We start from the raw sequence: 25,897 nt of genomic DNA on the forward strand, positions 1-25,897 counted from the left end.
CAGACATTCCTTTCCTATGGCCGGCCTCTAGATCTGATCTGAGCACAGTAAGCTCTTGTTCACTTTTGATTTATCAATAAATTTGAGATTCTTTTGTGAATTATTGAACCATTTTCTCTTTCTTTATCTGGGTGTGTTTTTTTTTTTTTTTTGGGTAAATCTTAATCTGGGCATGTTTATTTGGTGCGGACTGAACCAGAGGGAGGAACAGGTCGCCGGTGATGATGCATGACTGGTACGGCGGTGAGGCGGCAGGATTGAACCGGAATTTGGCAGAGAGGACAGGTCACCGGCGACTATGGCAGATTCCGGTGAGTTTGACGGCGAGATGATAACCAAAACGGCAGTCTTCAAGGAACCGCGGTGAAGACGCACCGAGGCCGGTGACCAGGGATTGGCCCAGCGGTGATGGCAACAGCGTCAATGGAAGCGGAGCAGAGAGATAAAGGACCGGTGACTTGGTTCGAGACTTGTGTGGATTGCGGGCGCACCAAGATCCGGAGTGTGTGTAGCCTAACTGCATTTCAAACTGTTAAAGAGAGGCAATTCTAAATTAATAACCCAATGTAATCCAAACTTCATTGAATAAACTTCTAACAGTGCATTGATTACAAGACTCAAGAGAGTGGTACCTGAGGATTGGCCAAGATTTCGAGAAATTTTTGAGACTTCAATGAAGAAGTAACAAGGAAATATTTGTAAAAAGCAACTAAGATTTAACTATGGTAGCTTCAGCTAAGTTAAAATTTGAAGTTATAGTTATTTATATTGAATTAAAATTGTGTGGTGATAGAGATGGTGTGTTAGGCGTGAATAGTATGGTTGAATTGAAACCGTTTAGTGTAAAAACATGTCTGTTATGCTCTGTTATCCACTATCTTTGTGATCTAAATCTATAGCACTCTAATGTGGAAACATGTTTTGAAGAAATTGTGAGTGATCAATGATCATGCTTACGTGACAATGAGTGAGAGTTTATTGTGCGCGCCCTTTGATGTACGTGTATAAAATTTGTAAGATTTTCTGGCCACGCAATCATACCCTATTACTCTTTCTCTCGATATTTCTTCCACTTCCAGCAACAACCACCTAAGAGTTGGATTTGCCCACACATTTCTCTCTCCCTCTATACAAAACAAACTAGTATCTGTCATAGCAGCATCACTAGATCTATGTGTAGAAAAATCATTTGAACAATAATAACGACCATCATATACAGTCTATATATATATATCTTATCTTCACATATAAGATACTAAGAGGGCGAGCAAAAATAACATCAGTTGAGGTTGTTGAAAACGATTTTAAAAAGTTAAAAGACAGTATATTGAAGTGGCTTGTAATAGAAAAGTTTAGAGCAAGAAAATTCATGTGATCGACCCCATTCCATAGTTGTCAGGCGCGCGCCTGAGGCGCAAGGCGCCTCCAGGCGCCATCACATCGCCTCTATTGACTTAAGGCGTTTGGGTTAATGAAGGCGTGCGCCTTTACTTCAAAGGTGCCAGGCAAAAGGCTCTCTAAAGGCGCGCCTAATTGGTTTTGTATTATTTTGTTTGTTTATTCTTTGTTTATTTGTTATATTGTTATTGTTTTTATTATATTATTATTTTATTAGTTAAAACATGATAGTTACAAGTTACAACATAAGAAAAAACAAAAAAGCGAACAAAAAAGAAAACAAAGAAGACAGAGGCAGTCAGCGACGAGGACGACTTGGTCTCGGAAGTCGGATCTGCGTTGGATTTGCCGGATCTGCGTCGGCGACTCTGCCGGTAAGTTCTCCAACTTCTCTCCTCCTCCTCTCCTCCTCCTTCTCTTCTTCTTCTCTCCTCCTAGGCTCCTTTTCTTCTCGGATCTCGGAAGCCGGATCAGTTTTTTTTTTTTTTTTTCCCTCTATTCTTCTTCTTTTCTTCTCTCGGCCGAGTCGAGTTTGGCATATTTTTTTTTTTCTTCTTCTTTTTATTATTTATTTATTTTTATTTATTTATTTTTTCTCGAGTCCGGAGACTCTGGAGCATAGTTGTTGCATTGTTGCTATTTTTTATCTTGATCTTGTGCTATTTTATTTTAATCTTAAAATAACAATTGCTATTTTTTTTTTTTTAGTGAACTTTTATTTTATTTATTTATTTATTTTTATTTTATTTATTGAGTTTATCAGTGAACTTTTCCCTTGAAACTTGCAGCATCAAAGTCTTTTTTTTTTTTTCTTGGGTTTCATAACATGATCAATAGATTTTCTATTATTCAATAGAGGATGAATACTGAAAATTTTAAAGAGCTAAATTTTATACGATGGTGCAAATGGTGAAATTTGCATTAGTGAAGTTACTGTGATTTAAAATCTTACAAAATTTAAAGTGATACATGATTTTCGTCATATTTAAAATACATTATAAAATGCACTGAAGCATGGATTTAAAATACATTATCAAATACACTTTTTTTATTATTCACTGTTGAACTTAAGTACTTGATTTAGTTGGCTTTGACATCTTTGTGTTGAATATTGAACTTAAGTAATTCATTTAGTTGACTTTTGCATCTTTATATATACTATTGCATCTTTAATTCTTTATTAGGTGGGTTTTGTTTTTTTTTTTTTCAACGTGCACCTTGTTTCAGTCGGGCGCGTGCCTCGCCTTGCGCCTTAGGCTCCAGGAGGCATTTGCGCTTTTGTGCGCCTTGAGCCTTTAACAACTATGCCCCATTCATATGGGATTAAGGTAAAAGATGATGATGATGAATCACGTGAAGTGCTTAATGCTTGAGGATGAGGAGGGTAGCAATGCTTTACACATTTATGTTGATTCAGTGACAATCCATACTTTTGATTCGTCTCTTTAATTTTAATCATTGTGTATATTTCTTTTGGATAATATTGGATGTTTATGTATGCCCTTCGTGTTTTTTTTTTTTTTCGCATCTTCTCATACACAAGGAATCCTATAAAATGGAATTCTAGGTATGTTGATAACCAAAAGAAATGTTCTGGATTTAGATTTCCGTCTTGACAAAGTTATCAAAGATACCAAGGGTTAAGCAATCCAATTAAGTTTATGGGTCTAACAATTCTATACGCCCCTATCTTAGGTGGACTCGGTACATGTATCGGATTTGGTATGTGACCGTGTGTAGGATATCAAATATTCCAACCTAAGAAAGCTACATTAAGGCTAAAAATTCACATGTATTGAATTATCTTCTTTATAGTAAAATCAGTTGTTTGAGACAATGATGTAGACAAAAAAGAACACGAGGGAGTTTCATGTACAAATACTTTAAATTTTAATTATTGATATACTTGTTTGGTGCATCTCTGGCAACAAGTGTTGGACAAATGTCCCCTATTTCCATGTTTGATTGTCGTGTCTGATTACTGCATGCATTTTTGTGAATCTCACATACATGTTTTTGGGTGTTATTTGCAGGCCATTGAAGATGTTTGTAAGAAGTAGTGCGAGGTTGTCTTATTTTCCATTTGGATTAAGGGGCTGTAAGCTTCATAATTGTGGCTTTAGAACATTGGATATTTGTTTGGCCATGTACTAGAGGTGGTTTGTAAATTTACTAAAAACTATGTGTTGAGATTGTGCATATTACTTGGAATTTGTCTTTTTTTTTCTTTAAACTTTTTTCCTACAAGGTTGGATTGTGAAATATGAAGGATTAGCGGATTCATACTTATCATTTGATGTGCTATATATATATATTGATTAGTATAATTTGATGTGCTATTTAGGTGAGTCTAGACTTCAGTAATTCCTATTTAAATTAGGACGAGAATGAGGAATGGGTCGATTATTGGATTGAAAGATATTGAGGAAATTCATGTCTACATGTTGACTGTACATTGAAAAAGACAATATCAAACAATCTCAAGTGATAATGGTGGAAAGACGTATGAAATGGAACAATTTTGAAGTGGGGAAAACTCATTACTTTGTTTGCTTGCGTCCAAAAGACGCCCATTATATCTCTATTTCACTTCTCATTCGAATTCAATGTAAACAAATCTCTAGGGGACATTATATCCATTTCATTTCTCATTCGGATCTAATGTGAGCAAACCTCTAGGGGACAGCTATTATATCCATTTCACTTCTCATTTGGATCCAATGTGAAACTAACCTCTAGGCTCTAACACTTAACCACTAAGCTTGCTCGGATTCTTCCCTAGAAGAACTTAGCATGAAAATTTTCAGACTCCCCATCAACATCATTCTTCTCCTTCTCCTTGGACTCAAAAGTAAGGCACAAGAAGAAAACAACACCACCCACAATGTTTGCCGTCAAAACTTTTACACACTCGCAGTTTGTCCCTTACCACAAAAGAAATTTTTCAATATGAAAGAAGGGTAATGTGAATTTAACATATTCTTCTTTTTTTTTTTTGGTAAATAATTTAAGGAAAAATTATAAGCAAGTGGATTTTGGGAGGTTTTATTTTCTAAAGATGGAGTCAAAGTCAACACTTTTCAAATTTATGGACTGATCAAAATCTGATATGGATATGAAAAAACATTGTTCATTTTCCCAAACTATCTTTAATATCTTCGGACATTACTTTTGTACGTGTAATTACTACTTTTACACGAGATGTACTACTTTTGTGCACATAGGTGTCATTTTTGTGCAAACCAAGTAATCAAAATGTTATGCACAAAAAGTGATACCTTTGTGCACAAAAGTGATACTTACATGCACAAATATGGTACTTCTGTTCAAAAATGGTACTTGGCTATGTAAAAGTGATACTTCGCTTGAAGATGTGGCATTGTGAAAGAGGTTTGTAGAGTAAGAGATGTGAGCTGTTTATAGAATGATAATTTTGGTATTACAACTCAAATCCCTTGTTGCATAGAATTTTAGAATTGATTAAAGTAATTTAAAAAATTCAATTAAAATCTTAACCAATTCTAATTCTAATACTCTAATTTCATGCCACTGAATATAGCCTCAAGTCGTATCAACTTATTTTGGACTTGTTAGCGTTACAAAATTTCTAGTGGAATCCCTCCAAATCTCATTATTTTTTAAAATTCCATCATTCCAACAAGTGAAATTCTGTTAAAAATCCAAGTCTTAGTGGTTTTAATGTCCTTAGATTTACAAACCACTTTCTCATCTTTAACCGGTAGAAAATTTATTTTCTTTCAAATTTCATTTTACATATTTTAGTCTAATTCTTTGGATGGCTCGGGTTAACCAAAGTCTCATTATGCAGATAGATGCTGATATTGAAGCTTTGCTTCTTAAGCAAACTTCGTTTCGTCTTACTCATGTAATAGGTAGACATGATCCAAAGTTTTATTAGGCCGATAATTGTCGATTATATTAAAGCTTCAAAAAATTAGTTATGTAGGTATACATGACAATGTGGTTGCCCATGCTGTGAAGAAGCAATGTTATTGAAGATGACATTTTAAAATATATTTTGATTGAGATCCTCAATATTGTTGAGTGTGATATGCGTGCTTTAGTGTGACAAGACCCATCAACCATCACACCAACAACTATTTTTTCTGACAAGACCCATTAACCTGCACGTGAGCTCATTTCAGGTCAGTCAACTCTTGGCACTTCATAGGCAGACCACTGCACCATACCATCCCACCAACAACTATTTTTTCTGATATAACCCATCAACATGCACGCGAGCAACCAAACCAACTATACCCACAATCCCAAACCACTTCCCCAATTACACACCTTCACACCCACACCTACAGCCCCAAACCACTACCCTAATGATACTATCACAGCGCATCCCCCCCTGTGTGAACCATCACATGTGAATAAGAAGAAATCATGGGCTGAGGTTGCCAACAACCCACTGAACAATATGCAATTTGAATACCTCTACCTGCCACAAAATTCCACAGACTTCATTGATAAACTTGAGGACATTTTGAATGAAGGCATCCTTTTTTTTGGGGATAATCACCATCTCATTGGATTCTTGTCCCTCAAGAACTTCCCATGCAAGATGATCAGTTCCATAACAAACAACCTTTGGTCGAAACAGGGCCTTATATATTCCTATTTAACACGAAAGAAAATACTAACTGGGTGCTCTCCAATGGACCATGGTTCATAGCTGGGAAGCCATTAATCTTGAAAAAAATGGGATCCCTCACTAGCAAGTGACACTAAGCGCACATCAGTCATACCTAGATGGGTCAATTTTCACAACATTCCTGTACAGCTCTTGACAGCGAAGGGATTGAGCCTCATTGCAAGCTCTGTTGGGATCCCACTCAACGCTGATCATGCCAATGAGAGTGGCAGAATGATCAAATTTGCTTGTATCTGCATGGATATTGACATGAATAAACCATTAGCGAACATTATCAAAGTTAAAACTGGTCCTGATTCTTATTAGGAAGTCAGAGTGGAATACCTTTAGCTACCTATGTTCTGTAGCAAATGCAAAAGTTTTAGACACGTTACAACCACCTGCCCACAAATCACACCTGTTTCAAATAATGATAGCGCTCATCACTCTGTGGAAGGTTAGAGAAGAGTTTCTAAAAGATGGAAAGGTAATGGGAAACTGATAAATCCCTCTACTCTCAGCATCTCTCAGGATCAACCCACCCCCCACAATCCTCATGCCAACACTTTACTCCCATCCACTTCTTACAAACCACCAACCCAGACCACCTCCTCAAATGAAAAGCAAACAACCCATATTCCTTATATTTCTAACACCTTATCCCCATCCACTTCCCAGACCACTTCCTCAAATGAAATACAAACAGGTCATATCCCCTCCTCGATCTTCACACTTGTAATACCCCTAATTTTCAAAAGGATAGTCTCGGTAATTTTGTTTAATTGTTTTCTGTTCATTAATTATTTTTGGTTCATTAATTGTTTTGAATTATGTTTTAATTGACTTTTTAATGATTTGATTTACTTGACTTATTTGTGTTATTTGAATTAATTAGTTAGTTTATTTGTTTTCTTTGGTTTAATTAATTATTTGAATTATTTACATTAATTGTGATAATTGTGATTATTTAAGTTAATTGTTTTAATTATTTATTTGGCTTTAATTCTCTGTAAATTGTATGTTATTTTCTGTTTTACGGTTAACTTGGAATTTTTATTGTTTCTTTAATTGAATTAGTAGTTAACTTGGATTTTTTATTGTTGAATTAGTAATTACATGTTTTAATTTGTGACTAGGTATAAAAGTGTGGTTAGGGTTTTAGTTCTGTTTAGGTTTAATTTAATGAGCCGACAGGGTTTATAAACTAGGTTGTGTTTATGGGCCGCGTTTCAGACTTTAGATATAATTGGACTTAGGGTTTTGGTTGCCTATAAATATATAAGATAAGTCTGCTTAGGGACAAAATAATACAACCAAAACACGTCTGTGGAATTAGAAACAAGGAACAGAGGAAGTTGCAGTGGGAATCGCCGGAGATTGTAGAAGACAACGTAGAGATTTTAACAAAAATCTCAAAAGGCAAGTTCTAACCTTACTCTCTCCCTTATACTCGTGTTCTTTGCATACTCAATGGTTCCAGGATGAATTACATGTTTAAAAATAAAAACGCTATCTGTTTCATGTTTAGAGTGTAACTGAAACTGAAATTGTTTAAAATTGTAAACTATTTAAACTTTGAACTTTCTTGTTTAAATTCTTGATTTAATCCATATTAGCAGCATAATAAGGACTGAATTAAGGCTTGGAATCTTCTGGGATTAAGTTAAACTCGCTGAAAACCCTTACTGTGAAGTATCGGAGGCGTAAACGGCGACCGGAGAAGAGAACACGAAGAAGAGTAGGGAGAGAGCCGGCTCCTATTGGATTGGAGCCGGCTCTCCTTGGACTGGAGGTGGCTCCAATGGTCTAGGAGCCGGCTCCAGGGCCATTGGAGGCGGCTCCAATATTCTGGAGCTGGCTCCAGGTTGGTTATGCGTGGGTTTTTGATTCTGTTGGTTGTTTTTCCAATTTTTCAGTGATTAGGCTTCCTAGTGATTGTTTTAATATGTTTTAGTGGAGAATGAATACTGTAATGGATAGTTTAGGAGGGGTCTAGGGTAAACGTAAATATGCAAAGACCAGATTAACATAGAATTGGACACAAAGCATTAATCATTAGGATTACATGGAGTTAATTACGAATGTCTTGTAGACTGTGTGGATTTGGAGTTTCTAATTTCTTAATTATATTAGAAATTTTCTGTGAGAGCTTGTCCACTCGAATTATATGTTTATGGAAATAGAAATTTTGCTAAGAATTTATATTTCACTGAAAATTAGTTGATGATTAAATTTAACGGTTAGTGCGGCAAGTTGTTGGACAGGAAACTATAAGTATAATAGATTACTTATATTTATTTTGCATGCTATAGATTTGAGTGGGAAAATATCTATTTAGGCTCTGTTAATTCTATGGAAACTGGGAATAGGTCATCATTATAAATAAAGCCCTGTATGATCAAATTATGGATTCTGAATGGCTTACTTAAGCATGTTTGTTAATCTGTTCTAACATGTTTAGTTTGGAACTGTTGGTATTGACATTTATATGGTCATTATTTTGTCAACTGTGAATGTAAATAAGCAGGTTGATTATCTATGTCAATATGCATAGTAAGGAGTAGTTGACATTGATATTTATATTTTCAATGTGAATCAATTATTGGTATTTTTAAGAATGGTTGCTAATGCATTCTCTTATGTTTAGTATGGAATTGTTGATATTGCTGTTATAATTATCGATGCTTTATCAACTATTGGACGGATTGGATTGTATGTACCGGTATGGGACGGTGACATACTGGGTTTGGATTAGCTCAAATTGCTAAGTCCTACCTATTTTGGAGTAAGGGCACGGGTTATAAAATACAATCCTCCTTATATATATATAAGTCGGTACGGTTGAATACGCCGAGTGACTTACTGGATTTCTTGTGGATGGATAGAAACGGAGTTTAGATTTATTTTTATGTTACCGTGTCATGACCTTGAGTCTCAGTGTCGACGGTTAGGGTGCGTATATGCAGTTGGATGTGTAGCTGGCTGTGAAGGTTGAGGTATACCCTGTTTAGGTTTAGGTACTCATACCCACTCAGGTGCGTATTGTGTGATGCCTTCTATCCAGGTTGAGACCCCCTTCATGGCCTAGCAAGAGTCCAGTAGTGTGGATATATTTATGTACGGATTATTAGTTATTGTTGAACTATTTAGTATGTACATGCGTATCGAGTCTCTACTTGGATTGTAGTAGGTTAGAACTTGTTCGTGGGCCTGACCCACTCCTATTTTTCAGGTGTACGTCAGTTCCAGGCTTGAGCTTGTTCGTGCTGAGTAGAGACGATCTTCCATTCTACCGACGATGTAGGATTTCTTTCCAGATCTTGGATTTGGGTTTTATCTTTTATTTTACTTTCATTTAGTGTGAGATTTTTATTAGGGGTCCACTAGAGATGGATTCCCGAGTTGTTCAAATTATGGATATTTGGTTTATCAAATTTAAGTATTTAATTATTGAAGGATTATCTTTTAGTTTCTTTTCAGCTTTAAACTTTCATTTCTTAATTCATTTTGTATTCTGTGTTCGTTATAAATATTAATTGTTTGATATTCCCTCGGGTTTGGGCCTGGGCCTGATCAACCCGTGTCTCGGATCCGAGGGGTATCACAACACTCATTAACAACAACAAACTGGTGGTAGACTTCTCACATTCCAACCTGCAGATCAACCTAAATAAGGACAGCAATCAAGCACTTACTCACCTTAATCCAACAAGTCCTACTAATTCGACTTTGAGGTACTTGCATAACCTCTTTAGTCCATTTGACATTGATGCTGATCTTGATTCAAGTGACCCTGAATCCCCTCATAGTGATACATTGGATACTAGTTTCTGCTTTGAAACTCCCAAGAGAATTAACAAAGTGAACACAAGGAAATCCAAAATTTTCAGCTCTAAGAAAGTTTTTGGTTTGGTGCATGTTAGCTCCACTAGCTTAAGGTATCTGAAAGGCATTGCCAAACCATCCTCCCAATGTCGTCCATCTTAGTATGGAACATTCGAGGCCTAAATGGCCTTGAAAAGCAAGCAAAAATCAAGAAGATGATTGATGAGCTTAAACCTGCTATATTTGTTATTGTTGAGACCAGGGTCTCGAGTGTTAACATGGAAGCCATATGTAGACATGCTGCTGATACCTGGATGCTAGTTTATAACTACAGCCATTCCCTTATGGGAAGGATATGGATTTTTTGGAATCCCTCAATTCTTCATCTCACTTTCAACGACACTTTTAAGTATGTTATCCATTGTCACATCTCTGTTACTGGTTATGCCTCTCCCTTTATGTTATCAATTGTTTATGGATCGAATGATGCTGAAGAAAGGAGGTTGTTATGGGATGACCTTATCCACGAGTCATCACTTTTTAGCTCACAGCCTTGAATAGTAATGTGATTTTAATGCAATCACAAGCTTCTCAAAGAAGCATGGCGAACTTTTAGAAAAAAAAAAAAGAAGCATGGCGGATCTAATAGATGGGATCCTACTATCACAGATTTCAAAGATTATCTTCATATTGCACATCCTCAAGAGGAGTCCTCCCATTCAGGTATTTTAATTCACGGTGCACTCACCCTCTTTTTTTTTTTTCCAACTATTAACAGAGTTTGGAGGACCCATGTCACATGTTTCAGCTTGTTCAAAAGCTAAAAATGTTAAAGGGCCCTCTCAAGGAGGCATGCAAGAGCTCTTGCTCAGAGCTCATTTCCAAAATTCAGCTTGTCAAGCAAGAATTATTCAAGTGTCAGGAGGATTTTGATCTTTCACCAAATTATACCCTTCTCAGAACAATGGAGAAATCACTCACAGCCAATTACCTTCACTTGCTATCATCTGAGGAAAATATGAAACGACAAAAATCAAGAGTAATGTGGCTCAAATTGTGGACTGCAATTCAGCTTATTTCCATAAAGCCTTCATGGCTAGATCAAACAAGAACAAAACTTTCAGCATCACTTCACCTGAGGGCTTAACTGTTAGTACTGAAGCAGAGGTCAAATATCTTCCTCTCCCACTTTAAATCACTTCTTGGTGAGAACCTCCACCCCCTTGTGGTATTGTAACACTTTAACCATATATTACCAAGTCAATTCCTTCTTCTTTTCTGACTGAACTTGAAGCCATCCCCACTGAGCAAGAAATCTACAATTGCATATTTTCCCTCAAAGATTATTAGGTTCCAGGCCTGGATGGGTACAATGCCCATTTTTTTCATCAATCATGGCCTATATTAGGCAGTGTTATCACTAAGGCAGTCACTGAATTCTTCATGAATGGCAAACTCCTTCGGGAATGTAACAATTCATATATTTCCCTTGTGCCTAACTGTCCAAACCCATCCACAGTGCATGACTATTGGCCCATCTCTTGCTGTAATGTCATCTACAAATGTCTTGCCAAGCTATTGGCCAATAAAAATCAGCTCACTCTGCCACATATTATTGAACCAACGCAAACTGCCTTTGTGAAAGGAAGGAGGATCACAGACTCAATCCTTCTTGCCCAAGAACTGCTAAAATGTTACCAAAGACATTCTTCTTCCCCAAGGTGTACTATTACAATTGATATTAGGAAAGCATTCGACTCCGTTAACTGGTTATTCATCACCAATTCAATGACACTTCTGGGTTACCCTCATCATATCATTAAGTAGGTCAATTCATGTATCACGTCACCTTCCTTCACCATCTCTATTAATGGACAATTCCATGTCCACTTCAAAGGTGTAGGGTTAAGGCAGGGTGACCCGCTCCCCCCATTCCTTTTTGTCATTGCCACAGAGGTGCTAACTGGCATCATCAACAGGTTCATTTGGCAAGCACCAACCGTCAAATTCCATTGGAGATGCAAAGAAGCAAAGATTACCCACCTATCATTTGCTGATGATTTAATTCTCTTTTTGCCACGGAGACATCACTTCAGTTTCTACTCTCAAGTCAGCTCTTGATCTCTTTGGAGTATTCTCTGGCCTCATAATCGACCTCCCAAAGAGCACTGTTTTCTTCTCTGGCATGGATTGCTATACGGAACAGCTTATTACCAACCTCCTTGGCATTAAAAAAAAGATCTCTCCCCATCCAACACCTTGGTGTTCCATTAATTTCCACTTGTTTAAAAGCAGCAGATTACAAATGCCTCATTGACAAGATTACTCCGCGAATTGGTCATTGGACCTAACAAAGTCTTTCATATGCCGGCAGACTTCAGCTTATTCGTTCTGTCCTTATCTCAACACATCTGTACTGGGCAAGTATTTTTATACTTCCTCAAGCAATCATTAAAGACCTCCACTCCACCCTCAAGAAATTCTTTTGGTTGGGCACTGAGATGAAACAATCTGGATCCAAAATGGCATGGTATTTAGTATGCAGACTGAAACGTGCTGGTGGGTTGGGTATCCCTGACTTGGCCACCCTTAATCGAGCTTTTATAATGAAGTATATTTGGGAGATTGTTAATGTAATGAGCAAAGGATCTGGATAAAATGGATTAACCTTTACCTTATTAAGCACTCTAATTTTTGGGATTTGCGGATTCCGCAGTCTTGCTCTTGGAGTTGGAGGAAGATTCTGCAACTTCAACCACTTGCAAAGAAATTCATAGGCATATCATTGGGAATAGCTTAGCTACACGATATTGGAGTGATAATTGGTTGTCATGTGAGCCTCTTGTGTGCAGATTTGGGAAGGTGACGTGTAAGTGAGTTTTGTATGTCGGTGCACTAATGGGTTATGCCATTGTGTGTGGGTGCATTTGTTATTATTATTATTATTTTAATTGGTATTCATACACATATGTTTTTACTTAAACTTAAACTATTGATCTTTATTTAGAAAGTAAGGCCTGATATCGATCGGCCACTGACCCGTTGGTTGTTACTTACTTTCTTATTTCTTTTCTCATTGTTTTATTATTTTCTTTTCTTTTAATTAAATTTTTCTTTATTTTTTTTTTATTCGGGTAAGTTAGAGTGTGATTTTATACCTTTTTTTTTTTTTTTTTTTTTCCTTTGTAGTCATCATTTACTTGTTTATAACCACAACGATTTGTTAATAAAATCAGTGCTAGAAGTGAGTATCAGGCTTCTATCTTTTACTCGCAAGATTCAGCTTATTATAAATACACTATTGTCGGCGAATCCATGCGTGTCTGGGGCACCGTTTGAGATCATTTTTCTTTTGAAAAATGAAGTAGTCTTCAATTTAAAATGTGTAATCAACAACATGCATATTTTACTTTAATTTACAATATGTATGATTTTCGTCAAACTTATTCTTAATTAATAACATAGTACTAGTCACCTTCTCATATTTTTCTTTGATTGCTTTAAAATTGAAAGAAATTCATTTTCATTTTCATACTCTTACTGATGACAACTTGTTACCAAAAACCTCTCACTTCAAAATCAGTTTCAAGAATGAATTTATCCACCAGATATCCCAAGACCTTAATGGGCCCAAATGAGAGCCCAGATGGGCCCGTCTAAGCTCGACTTCCATCTCTTTTCGTATGCATATATCTATCTCCATTTATTAATTGTTCCAGCTCCAATTTCTCTCATGAGACTTTGTTAACAAAATCTAGAAGTGGTTAAGGTCAAAAAGGTTAAATTTCTCTTCCTCAATCAATTGTTTGTTTTCTGAACTAAATATCACTACCGTAAAAAAATAAATAAATAAATAAAAACTTATCTCTCCTTTTTTTTTTCTTCTTTTTTTTTTTTTCTTTTTTTTTATTTATAGATAATAATATAAAAAAAATGTTATTTTATTAGTTTAATTTATTCGTACCTACTTGTGAAGAATTCAATTTGAAATTAATTTCAACATCATTTCATATCTAATCAATCTACTCACTATGAATTTCAAAATGGAATAGAATATCATTCTTGCCTCATTTCATGTTTGCCGATAAAAAAAAATAGTAATAATCATTTCATTCTTCCTACCAAAGGTAGTCTAATATTATTGAAAGCTGACAATATTAAACCTAATTAAGAATGCAAGTGAACCGAGTTATTAATTAACAACTAGTTAAAAGTTCGGTTTGAGACTGTTGGTTAAGTAAATAAGTCAAATTTAAACAAAATTTTGAAGGGACATTTAATAAAATAGTCCATCCGCTTAGGTGTGTTAAGCTCGTAAAGAATCACAACTACTTACAAACCCACACAATGCTTTAAATTCTTAATTTAAATTTTAGGCCATTGGTATAATTTTATTCGAAGTTCACACGTGTTCCATTCGACCAGTCATTTACTTAAAATATTGACCCATTAATTCTATCCCATGAGCCATACATAATTGATCTCAGCCCTTGGATATGCAATCCAATCCAATCCTCCTTTACTTCTTCCATTTAGGCTATGTTTGATACAGTGGGAAAGAAAAAAAAGAAAAAAAAAAAAAAAGAATAACATTTAGTTATGAGGAAAAAGAAAGGGAAGGAAATGGAAGGATAATTTTAACCACCTATCATGTTTGGTTGATTAATGAAAAAACAAGAAAGGAAAAAATAATAATCACGTTTGGAAAAAGAAAGAAAAGAAAACTATTTTAATAAATTTACTATTATACCTCTTTATATTTAAAAAAATAAATTTATAGGTTTAACTATGTAATATAAAAAAAATATTTTTAGGGCAAATAATTTATTATACCTGGCCAAACCAAAATGAATGTGTTTTGTTGTTTGACTTTTATTTCAGTTTTGAAAATGAAAAAGAGGGAAAAATATATATATATATATATATATATATATATATATACTTTTGCAACATGTTACATGCTGAGTGCGCACGACATTTCAACAAGTAAGGCCTTTAGGGGTACTCACTCTCCCTCAGTTCTTTAGTTTGAGTTTCATTGAAAGTAAAGTCTAAATTTAAATGATGCACATACTTTGTAAACAATTGTGCCGAAGTTTGTAAATCATTCTATAGTTGAAAGTGACTGGTAAGTAAAATTAACTTGATCCGTTCATTAGAGTTTACATGTATGTGAAAATCTAGTCCCAACTCAAATGTATAGTTTCTCATGTGTTCATATGAAATTCTGTTGTCTATGCTATTATACTCTATTCAAATAATGTCACTAGATTTTTTTTTTTTTTTTTTTTTTTTCTTTCTTTCAAGAAACTTTCAAGAAAGTGTGTCAATACATGTTAAGCAACCGTGCTTCATCAATATATTTTCAATTCCATTTCAACATACCAGAAGTGATAGTATTAGTAACAACAATGAATTAGTGCAAGGTCTCATTTAAACCCTAATTTGGAATAAAATGGTAAAATTACCTTATCATTAGGCAAGGTTGATGTGTAGTCTTGAAAAATACTCCTTTGTATATCTCTCTTCCCTAATAGCTTTTACTTTCTCTTTCCTAACTTCTTGGTTTGTTCTTTACCCACCAAAATGGAAAGTTGAAGGTCCAAGTTCTCTTGGGACAAAGTAGAGTCAATATTTTTACGAGGATAAAAAAAGAGAGAGATTTTTTTTAAAAAAAGGAATTTAAATAAGAACCCAAAGCACCAAAGTTGATTAATTAGACTTACTTGAAGCCCAATTATCACCACAAGTTTGGCCTGGCAAAAGCAGACTTGCAGTGTCACAAAACCCATTGGGCTCACTAGCCCATGTAGGTTGATGCCAGCCCACGGTTGACTGATGATTCCGGAAGGCATAGAAATCCCCGCATGTTTAGGTTGAATCAAACGAATAGCAGCAACTCATTTCAGCTTCCCCAATTTAGGGCAAATCATTTCAGCCTCCCCAATCGCCTCCATCTCGATTCTCGTTCTCAACTCTGAACTTGCCCTCTCTCTCTCTCTCTCTCTCTCTGCAACTGCAAACTACAAAATCTACAAGAATCAGAAGTTCAAAACCCATATATTTCATTTTATCTATCTGTCTCCAAGAATCAAAAGTTCAAAACCCATATCGGCATATCATTTCAGATTGTTCAAAACCCGTATCTCTCAGTTTCCATCGCCCGCCGTTCCACTTCGGGTTCGCCGTTCGCAAGCTTCAGCCGCTGTCTCTCAACTCTCAAGCTTGCCCCCCTCTCTCTCTGCAACTGCTAACTTGTATGTATGGGTTTTGTTTTAATTTTTTTTTTTTAAAATCAACTAATCAAGCTCTGTAATTCTTGTTTTGCAAACTAAATCCTGAAATCAAGTGTAATCTTGATTTTGTGTAAGGGTAAATTTGGCATTTCTGGGTGTGTGTTGTTTTTGGTGCAGATCTGAATACGCAATGTGGTTTTGACCGGTATCCATGTGAATCGATCTATCTGGTGCTTAGATTAGATTTGGTGTTTCTATGCTTTTTGGTGTTTGGATTTTGGGATTTCAGCTTCTTCTTTTGTCATGTGTGGTTGAAATTTGGGGATCACTCAACTCCATCTTTATGCAACATTGGGTTTTTCTAATTTTGCTAATTTGTTCGGTGTGAGGCCCTTAAAAATGAGGGCTTTGTCCAATTTTCTGAGCTATTTGATATATGGGTTTGTGGGTGTGGCTTCTTTTCTTATATGCTTTTGATTATGCAGCTTCTCTTGATTTTTGGTGTTTTGAATGAGCCTTTTTGTTCTCAGTTTGATTGTTCCTTATATCATATACTATTATTGTTACTTGCTTATGGATCTTGCTTCTTTCATTTTCCTAGTTTTTTTTAGTTTTAATATCATCAGTTATATACTAGTCGGTCATTGGAACTTTTTTCTTTATTTTTTTTTTTTTTCTATAGTATTTATTTAAAATCAAACTTTGACGTTTATCTGAAATTTAAGTTTGCTGAAATTTAAGGTGAAGCAGTAAGGAAGGAACGCAGTTCACGGAAAAGGAAAACCCTAACCTCAATCCTCGTGTAAGGTGAAGAAAGAAGGAAGAGAACGCAGGTGCAAGGAGAAGAGAATCTCACTTCACTGTCTCACTGTTACGGTTAGGGTGGTGGCGGTTCTGAGCCTCTAAGAGGCATGTCTCCTCAATCATCAGGTAGCTAACTCCTCCTATTCTTCTTCTTTTTAGTAGATTCCTGATTGAAATCTGTAAGTCTTTGCTGATATGTAATACTTCCTTTAGTCATTTCGAACTTGATTCAAGTTTATTGGTTTCATATTGCTAATATGTTATTAATACTTTCTTTAATTTCTTTAATCATTTCGAAATTGATTCAAGTTTATTGATTTCATATTCTTATACTTTCTGTTATTATTATTGCTATTATCTTTTTATGAAAGAAAAACTTCTGATTGTTATTAAAGTCCAGTTTCCATATCTCTCCGAAGTTTCTGAGGTGTTTGAATTCTGTCCCTTTAACATAGGTTTACTTCATGTAAAGGGAAAAGAGCTCAGTGAAATGAGTGGAATCGGAAAATAGTAAGTGTGTTGTTTGTGACCATATTCTTCTTGTTTGATGTGATGTTACATTTTATTAATTGATAATTATACAAATTGTTTTTCTGATGTATTAGAAAAATATCATATTGCTTTGGTTCAATATTTGCTTTTTCTTTTTTACTTCTATTGAATAGATAGGACAGTCATTTGCAACACTCCTAATTGAATTAATTTTTAAATTTTTTTTTTTTACGAGTCTCTTACTATGAGATGTCTTTAATACTTATTATGATTTATTTTCAATACTGATAAAATGGATTATTTTTGTTTTTTTGATGTCTATTACTATGGATTATATTTAATGTTGTGGTATTATATATAATTAATATTATGAATCGAATTGTTGTTCACAAGTGTCACACATTCATCAGGCGGTTTCCCATGACTAGAGGACTGCATTTCCTTTTTTCCAAACATAGAGCGTTTAATTGCATAAATGATTCGATACCTCTTAGATTCAAACTTATATACCAAGCAATGACCTCAGTTGGTTAATATGATATAGGCGGCATTTGATAAAACTGAGAATCTAAGCATTTGGGGCTTTCTCAAAGCTGAATTACTAAGATATATAGATGGTGTTTGATAAAACTGAGAATCAATTTTTGGAATTTCTAAGAGCTGAATTTTTAAGTATTAAAAGTTACAAGTGCTTACTTTTCCATTTATAGGCACTTAATTGTTCTCGGTAAGCAAATTTTCATTTTTCTAATGTATGGTATTGGAAAGTAGTGTGGCAATGTGGCTTCTCTTAAAAATGTTTATTGAAGATGTAGATTTGTCTCCTTTTTTTTTTTTTTTTTTTGCTGAATGCAGATTACAAAAGTTAAGGTTCATTAAATTTGTTGTAACATGGAGATAGTCCTATTCCATGCTATCAGTCAAAAGCTTTTGTAGACCGTTATTACAGATAAACAGTTAAAAATGTTTTACGATAATCTGATATACTCTTCTATTTTTTTATTATTATTTTTTTCCGGGTGAGTTAAGCTCCTTTTTCTTGGAATTGTCACATCGACGATCGGAAAATAACTTACAAACTTTAAAATCATAAACTATTTTGGTAAAAATGATGAACAACAAAAATTATTTTACTCAAATTTTCTTTCCCCAAAATAAAGTTGCTGGACATCACCAAGTATCAGTACATGTAGCCTATATAGGCTTTGATATATTTTTTTTGGTAAGTAAAATAATTTGATTCTTGAAACGTTTAATGTATACTAATTAATAATATTTTATTATCATTCAAAGGAAGGTATTACATGTAGAAATAGCCTACTCATCGGTAGGAGAAATAAATATAACGCAAAAGAAGTTAATTATAAGTAGATCGACCTTCACATCCGATAATAAAACTGCCCATATTTGACTTATCAAAAAAAATAAAACTGCCCATATTTGTATTGTTTTTCTTTTTCCTTTAACTGTCTCTCTATTATAAATTGGCTGCATTAAATATAATTTTAAACTTGGTATGAGCTTGGTTTCGTGATGCCTGCAAGCGTGCAAGAGTTATAGACGGTTTTTATGTTGTTTACCGATTCCAGATTGACTCAAAATTTTGTAGATCCTCATTGTTGTCAACTGATTTTATATCATCTTGCTTTTTTAGTCATTATGGAGTCCATTATGCAGCTGATTACCCGTATATATAGGAGGGAGGGGTATATCGCATCATACCACAGGTACCATTTCTTAGAATTAATAGCTCTAAGTTGAATAAGTTTAGATTATTAATATCTCTATTTAATTATTTATTTTATTTAATAGGTTCATAAAGTCAAAATATTAGACTTCATTGAGCATTTATTGAGCATTTAACTGACGTAGAGCTGACATATCATTTGGAGGGTCATCCACAGTACTGAGAATTTTGAAAGAATGTACCATATCAGTAGTGCCTTCGTACAAAGAGCTGTATTGGGGCCGTGCTTTTACCTCGTTCTTCTATACCAGATCTTATCATACCCGGAGCTGGAGATGACGGAGGGCAAGGAATTTTTCAAGGTATCAAGGATATACCATGCAGTATTAGTGGTAAGATGTGACATAGACAAGCTCACTGCAGATTTCATTTTCCGGATTCAAAATTCTTGGGGGACTGAGTGGAGCGAAGATGGATTTACCTTCGTACGAGGAACTGTATTGGACCATGCTTCTACCTTGTTCTTCCATATCGGATCTTCTCGTACCCAGAGCTGGACATGACGGAGGCTTGGGTTTTGTCAGGTGTATAGATCCATATATATATATCTTTTAGATTCTGGTACATTTGAGTTTGTTATTGCTTCTTCATTGGATTAGTTATAGCCTGAAAATCTATGGAAATTAGCTATGAATCTATTATATAATCTTCTTGTGGTGCAAGCAATGGGATGTTCGCTGGATTCATGCTAGTCATCTCTTTCAATTTATTCTAGATTCAAAGCTGGAATTGTCTTTGTGACATAAACACCATCAGGCAGGGCCTTGAAACAAGGGTAGCAACCCAAAATCAACAAGAACGCATCAAGACAAAGGGCAATGCAACATGGGGTGGCAATTGGTGGGTTTGGGCTGATCATGAATGGGGAGTGAATAATCCAAATGCAACATGGGGTGGCAATTGGTGGGTTTGGGCCGATCATGAGTGGGGAGTGAATAATCCATTATCAATCTATTTATGATGGGTAATAAAAGAGTTGGGTGTTAAAACTTAAATATGATGGGTAATAAAAGAGTTGGGTATTAAAACTTAAATGGGTTAATTAATACACATCCAACTCAATTATCTAAATGTTTTTAAATACAATTTATCAAATTATTTTAATTGTAGAATATTAAAAAAAAAAAAAATTATAATATATATATATATATATATATATATATATATATATATATTGAAAAAAGTTATCTTATTGCTTTTGTTCAATATTTTGTTTTCCTTTTTTACTTCTATTGAATAGATAGGACAATCATTTGCACCATTTTACCACTCTATTTGGTTCTCTATCTTAATTGAATTAATTATTTTTTATTTTTTATTTTTTATTTTACGAGTCTCTTACTTTGAGATGGTCTTTAATGCTTATGACATATTATGATTTATTTTCAGTAGTGATAAAATGGATTATTTTCGTTTTTTTGATGCTGCTGGAATCCAGTCCCTTCGAGCACCCTATAGCCTACCACCCGTTTACATGAACCAGACAAGTAATAGAAAATTATGTGGGTAAGCGGTTTTAAACTCCTTTTTTTTTTTTTTGTACCAATTCAATTTTCTCCATTTTTATTTCCTCTTTTGGGCTTTCACTTCTCTCTACAATCTTGACCCTAATTCTTCTAATGTCAAATCGACATCCAATATGGTGACTTTATTTCGATGTCGAATTATCATGAACACGAAGCACTGTTGAACTTGAGATTTTTGTGATCCACCCATTTAATTTTTTTGCCTGATTGTGTTTAATTGTAACTATTATGTAGTATATTTGATTTAACATGTAAAGATGTTATGAATTTGCATTGGTCATTTTTTTTTGTCAACACATGTAGTATTATATATAATTAATATTATGAATTGAATTGTTGTTCACAAGTCACACATTCATCAGGCGGTTTTCCGTGACTAGAGGACTGTATTTGCTTTTTTTCAAACATAGAGCGTTTAATTGCATAAAGGACTCGGTACCTCTAAGATTCAAACTTATATACCAAGCAATAACCTTAGGCCTTATTGGTACGTCACGTGCCATGTTTTATTTGAATTATTTTTATTTGGTTAATATGATATAGGTGGCATTTGATAAAACTGAGAATCAAGCATTTGGGGCTTTCTCAAAGTTGAATTAGTAAGATATATAGATGGTGTTTGATAAAACTGAGAATCAAGTATTGGAATCAAGTATTAAATGTTACAAGTGTTAATTGTAAATTGGTAACTTCTTTGATACTTAGTATTTAAACTGGAAGTGTTCGTTGTGTAGTGATAAGTGGAATATGCGACTTGAAATTTAACTATTTCACATTTAACTTGGTTCTTATAAGTGAAATCCAATTGGGCTGTGAAACACACTTAATTAGACAATCACTTACTTTATTCAAAATTAATTATTGAATTTAGCTAGTTTGGAAATACTGTAACATTTCCATTGGCGGATGAATGGCATTTGACGGTCCCTTCTTTGGGTGCTTTCTCAATGAGCTAATTGGGAGGAATGAAGAAGTTGAACTTTGCATCACTTACTGGTCCCATATAGAAACTGGAGATTTTTACACAGGCCATCTTTTTCTTAGAATGATGGTTTTGATTTGTTGTCACGGTGTAAGTGCAAAATTCTACTCAACCAATAACAATTGAGAAAAATAATACAACACACTCAAGAACAGTAAAAAATAAATAAGAGCAGTATCTAGAATAGCGTAGAATTGCTTGATACTTTTATTCGAGTTTTGGGTCTCTATTTATACACAAAAGATTGGTTAAATTATGGTAGGACTCGCATTGCTTGTCCTCTAATTCTTTCCCTATAGAAATTCTTTACAAATAGAACTCCTTCCTTTGTATAATTTTCTTTCTGTAGTAGTTTCTTTCTTTGCTGTATCCTTCTTCTAATAGGACTAATTTCCTTTCAATGAATTTGGGCCATAAGTAACCTGATCCATGTGACATTGATTACGGGCTAGATCTCTTGTTTCGGGCTTGAGCAATGTTACAGAGATCAATTAGCTGCGACCTTGGGCTAATGTCTTATGATTTTGGGCTGTCAACGAGCTTGGATTGGGCTTTGAGCAAGATGGACCTCTGACATTTGTGATGGGTATTTGTATTGCAATGACGTGTACAATTCTTACTGGAGGGAGATTTTTCCCTCCACACTTTGCCCCCAATTCCCTCTTTAATTGGATTGCGGCTCCTATTAAAAAGGGAATTGAAGTTGCACGGTTGTCTTTTTTACCAAAAAAAATGTTTCGAGGATTGCCCATTGCCATTCTGCCTTAAGAGATTCTATAAGGGTTACTTTTGCTCTCATTACGTTTCTTGCATTCTTCACTCCGTCGTCTTATCAGGTTAGTTCTCCATCTTTTTCTCTTCGATCTTGCATTATGAGTACTTCAACTACTCCTGAACGTATAGATATGATAGATTCTTAGTCCACTCCCTCGTCTTCCCCTAATCTCATTAGGGTTCCCCTACCTAGGGTTTCAAACTTTCCTAAACCCGTAAGTGACTCGGCTAATCAGCCAGGTGCTTCTCCGATCCAGGTTGAAACATCCATTTCTGGGTCGAACAATATCCTCACTAAGGAAGAGAGGAGTGCAATTCTATCTATTCGTCGCATCCCGTTCTCCGTTGAATCCGTAATGGAAGAATTTGAGATTCCCGAGGGAGTAGAAATCGCAGAGTACCCCAAAGGTGCTGATTTTTGCGCCGGCGAAGGCGTCGGGGAGGATGAGTTGCTCCTCTCTGTTGGGCATCTCCACTCTCTTAGGTTCCCCTTTCATCCCTTCTATCATTTAGTCTTTAACAAATTGGGGATTGCACCCCTGTAAGTAAACCCTAACTTTCTTCGAGTAATCTCAGCACTCCTCATTCGCCGGTGGTAGGAGAGTCTTGACTTGACTCTGGCTGACTTGCTGATTACTTATTCTATTTCTAAGCATGGAACCGAGCCTTGTCGTTTCTTTTTCACTTCCCCCTTGCACCAAAGGATATGCACAGACCTTCCTACTTCTGAGAAGAAGTGGAAAGAAAGGATGATAGTTGTTAGAGGGAAATGGGCCATGCCCCAATCGAGCAAACTCCCAATCCCTCGCAAGTTCGGAAAATTAGGTATAGAACATCCCCTTTTTCTTCATGAAGAGTGCTCGGGCTGTTTCCCATGTCGAGTCTTACTATTTCGATATATTTACGAGTTTCTTGGTGTTTTTTCAGCAACATTTCCTTCTTTGGCTGCTAAGAAGAGGCTTTCCTTCCTGGAAAAACGGGTCTGGAGCAACCCTCTCTCGATCGAGAGCTTACTCACTTCTGCGAGTCTTAAAGCAATTGCTTCCAGAGCTGTAGCCACTGATCTCATGGACCTCTCACTTCCATCTTTTGACAGCTTCCCCATGACTGAGGAAGAAAAACAGAGGGCTGAAGCCTTGAAGAGAAAAGCTGCAGAGAATGCTCCGTTGACTATACTGCACACAAATGAGTAGGAAAAGGAGATTGACGAAGTCCCTTTGAACAAAAGGGTAAGGCTGAACTCCTCTTCAGCCGTGAAAAACAAGGGTGCTTCCAACCCAAAAAGCAAAGGGAAGAAAGTCGAAGAGGTTAACCCTGAGGATGAAGTCAACGCTTACGTTCTTGCCGAGGCTGGAGCACCTTGGACTCCTTCCTTCTCGAGGGCTAACAAGTCCATCCTCCATGTTGGTGATTCAATGATCACTGACCCATCTGCAACACTGGCCGTTGCTCGGGGAATGTGGCTCCCCAAGGATGAAGAAATTATCGGCAGAATGGGTCTGGAACAGCTACTCCCATCTGCCCCTGTTCGAGCCATAGAGGTTTGCCTCGTCTTTTATTTCCATTGTCATAATTGCCTTACACACTTTCTTACATTGTTATTATCTTACAATGCAGGGCTTGTATCATACAATGGCCCTCTGTGCTACTGCTAAGGCCCAGTCTCTTTCCCTTAAGAAGCTGGAGAAGGACCTCAGTAATTCTGAGAAGAAGGCATCCCATGCCATTGCTAATGCACAAATTGCATACGAGGCTCGGGATGTTTACAAGAAGCGTTTGGCTGCCTCTGATGCCAAAGTTGAGTCGCTAGAGGCCGAAGTCCAGCGTTTGAGTGACGCCCTTAGTACCTGCATCATTGCAGGGAGGCAAATGCAGGGTCGTTACACCAGTTTGGTGCGCTTATCTAGCGCCAAGGCATTCAGGTCCGGCTTCAATCAAGGTTCTGGGGGAAAGACAACAAATCCCGAGGCTTTTGATGCCCAAATGGGAGTGTCGTTCCCTTATGGTGAGGGTCCAAAAGCTCAAGAAGTTGAAGTTCTTTTTGCCGAGATGGTGAAAGCTCATCCTGAGGTCCCTTCAGCTCCAAGTGTCTCTACTCTTGCATCTGGCCCATCAAATCCTCCACCTGCAAGTCCAGCTGTGGTAGATGCTTTTGAATCTACCCTGTTTGATCCGAAGAGGAAGTAGGATCGAGTAATATATATATATATATATATATAGTATTATTATTATTATTATTATTATTATTATTTTCTTTGTAATGAAACAACATTGGGAATGAATGATATATCCATGTTTCTTTAAGCTGTGTCATTTTTATTCTGCTTTGACTAAGTATGCTTGTATGCTTTTTGTATTGCACATACTTTGTCAGATGAGGTTATTTCTAAGGAAAGTACTCTACCTGAGAGTTCCTTACCTGTTCCATTCCGAAGCAAAATAAATAAGATGTGAAGAAGAGTTCTCCTCTACTGGTTTATCTGGTAATAGAGGATTTTTTTTTCCTTTTGGTGATTTAACTGTTAAGAGAACTCTTCTTGAAACGGATTTGTGTGAAGCAAGTATGTTTATACTTGTTTCTTCTTGCAGTTTTTCAATGTGGGACATTCTCGTGGCTTACATTACCGAACTTAGAATCAGTGAATACGAGCATAAGAGTTAGGTTTGCCAAGCCGGACGCTTAGGGTCCGAGGTGAGTGAATTACTCCCCGGCGCTGAGCCTGAGGGGAGGTTTGCTTGCCGAGCCGGACGCTCAGGGTCCGAAGCGAGTGAATTACTCCCCGGCGCTGAGCCTAAGGGGAGGTTTGCCGAGCCGAGTTGGACGCTTAGGGTCCAAGGCTAATGAATTACTCCCCGGCGCTGAGCCTGAGGGGAGGTTTGCTGAGCTGGGCCGGACGCTTAGGGTCCGAGGCTAATGAATTACTCCCCGGCGCTGAGCCTGAGGGGAGGTTTGCTGAGCTGGACGCTTAGGGTCCGAGGCGAGTGAATTACTTCCCGGCGCTGAGCCTGAGGGGAGGTTTGTTTATATTTTTTTCTCGAACAACTTATCATGAGGCCGAGGATTCAAAAGTGATAATAGGCCAAGAAAGCGAATAACAGTGGCTGTGAAGTTTCCTATTTGTTGAGTTTGGAAACTTTCCTCCTCCATTGATACTCCCTTCTTGTCTACCAAATGTAGTGGACTACGCATATATTAATCGCATTTCTTGTCTATTTCTATCTGATGTGGGACATAGACTAAATTTTGTTAAAAAAGTCGGTGTAAGGAATGCCTCTGGTATTGAGCTTAACAGCCTTAAGTACTAGTGGGCCCTCCTTACACCGCAATTAACTATTTGAATATTCCCATATATAACAGAATGTAGCACATATTTTTTTGTCGATGTGGGATAGAAAGTTTTAAACATAGGCCATAACTCATGTTTTGTTTTAAAACTCATTGTGACGGATGCC

At 36.1% G+C, this 25,897-nt stretch overlaps 1 protein-coding gene across 4 annotated transcripts; it reads left to right on the forward strand.

Annotated features, from left to right (window-relative positions):
- The first annotated feature begins 15,768 nt into the window (after positions 1 to 15,768).
- LOC132303262 (uncharacterized) lies at positions 15,769 to 19,824 on the forward strand. Of its 4 annotated transcripts, none has more exons than XR_009481158.1 (5): positions 15,769 to 16,140; positions 16,861 to 17,049; positions 17,379 to 17,433; positions 19,070 to 19,142; positions 19,228 to 19,824. XR_009481158.1 is itself a non-coding variant. In XM_059800453.1 (4 exons), the coding sequence occupies exons 2-4, from the start codon at positions 17,031 to 17,033 to the stop codon at positions 19,663 to 19,665; spliced, it is 438 nt and encodes a 145-aa protein (XP_059656436.1). In that variant the 5' UTR covers positions 15,769 to 16,140; positions 16,861 to 17,030; the 3' UTR covers positions 19,666 to 19,824. The 4 variants fall into 4 exon arrangements, 1 of the variants encoding a protein (XP_059656436.1); XR_009481159.1 differs by having other exon boundaries at positions 19,320 to 19,824; XR_009481160.1 differs by lacking the exon at positions 17,379 to 17,433.
- The last annotated feature ends 6,073 nt before the right edge of the window (positions 19,825 to 25,897 follow it).

This window comes from Cornus florida, unplaced genomic scaffold (genome assembly GCF_030987335.1).
Source record: "Cornus florida cultivar Cherokee Brave unplaced genomic scaffold, ASM3098733v1 CherokeeBrave_3.0.0_Hap2_Chr01, whole genome shotgun sequence".
NCBI classification, from domain to species: Eukaryota; Viridiplantae; Streptophyta; class Magnoliopsida; order Cornales; family Cornaceae; genus Cornus; species Cornus florida.

What these genes read in the sequence shown, in the direction of transcription:
- LOC132303262 (XM_059800453.1), top strand. An exon ending in TATATCGCATCATACCACAG is followed by an intron (nt 19,143 to 19,319) that starts GTACCATTTCTT and finishes GGTCATCCACAG; the next exon opens with TACTGAGAATTTTGAAAGAA.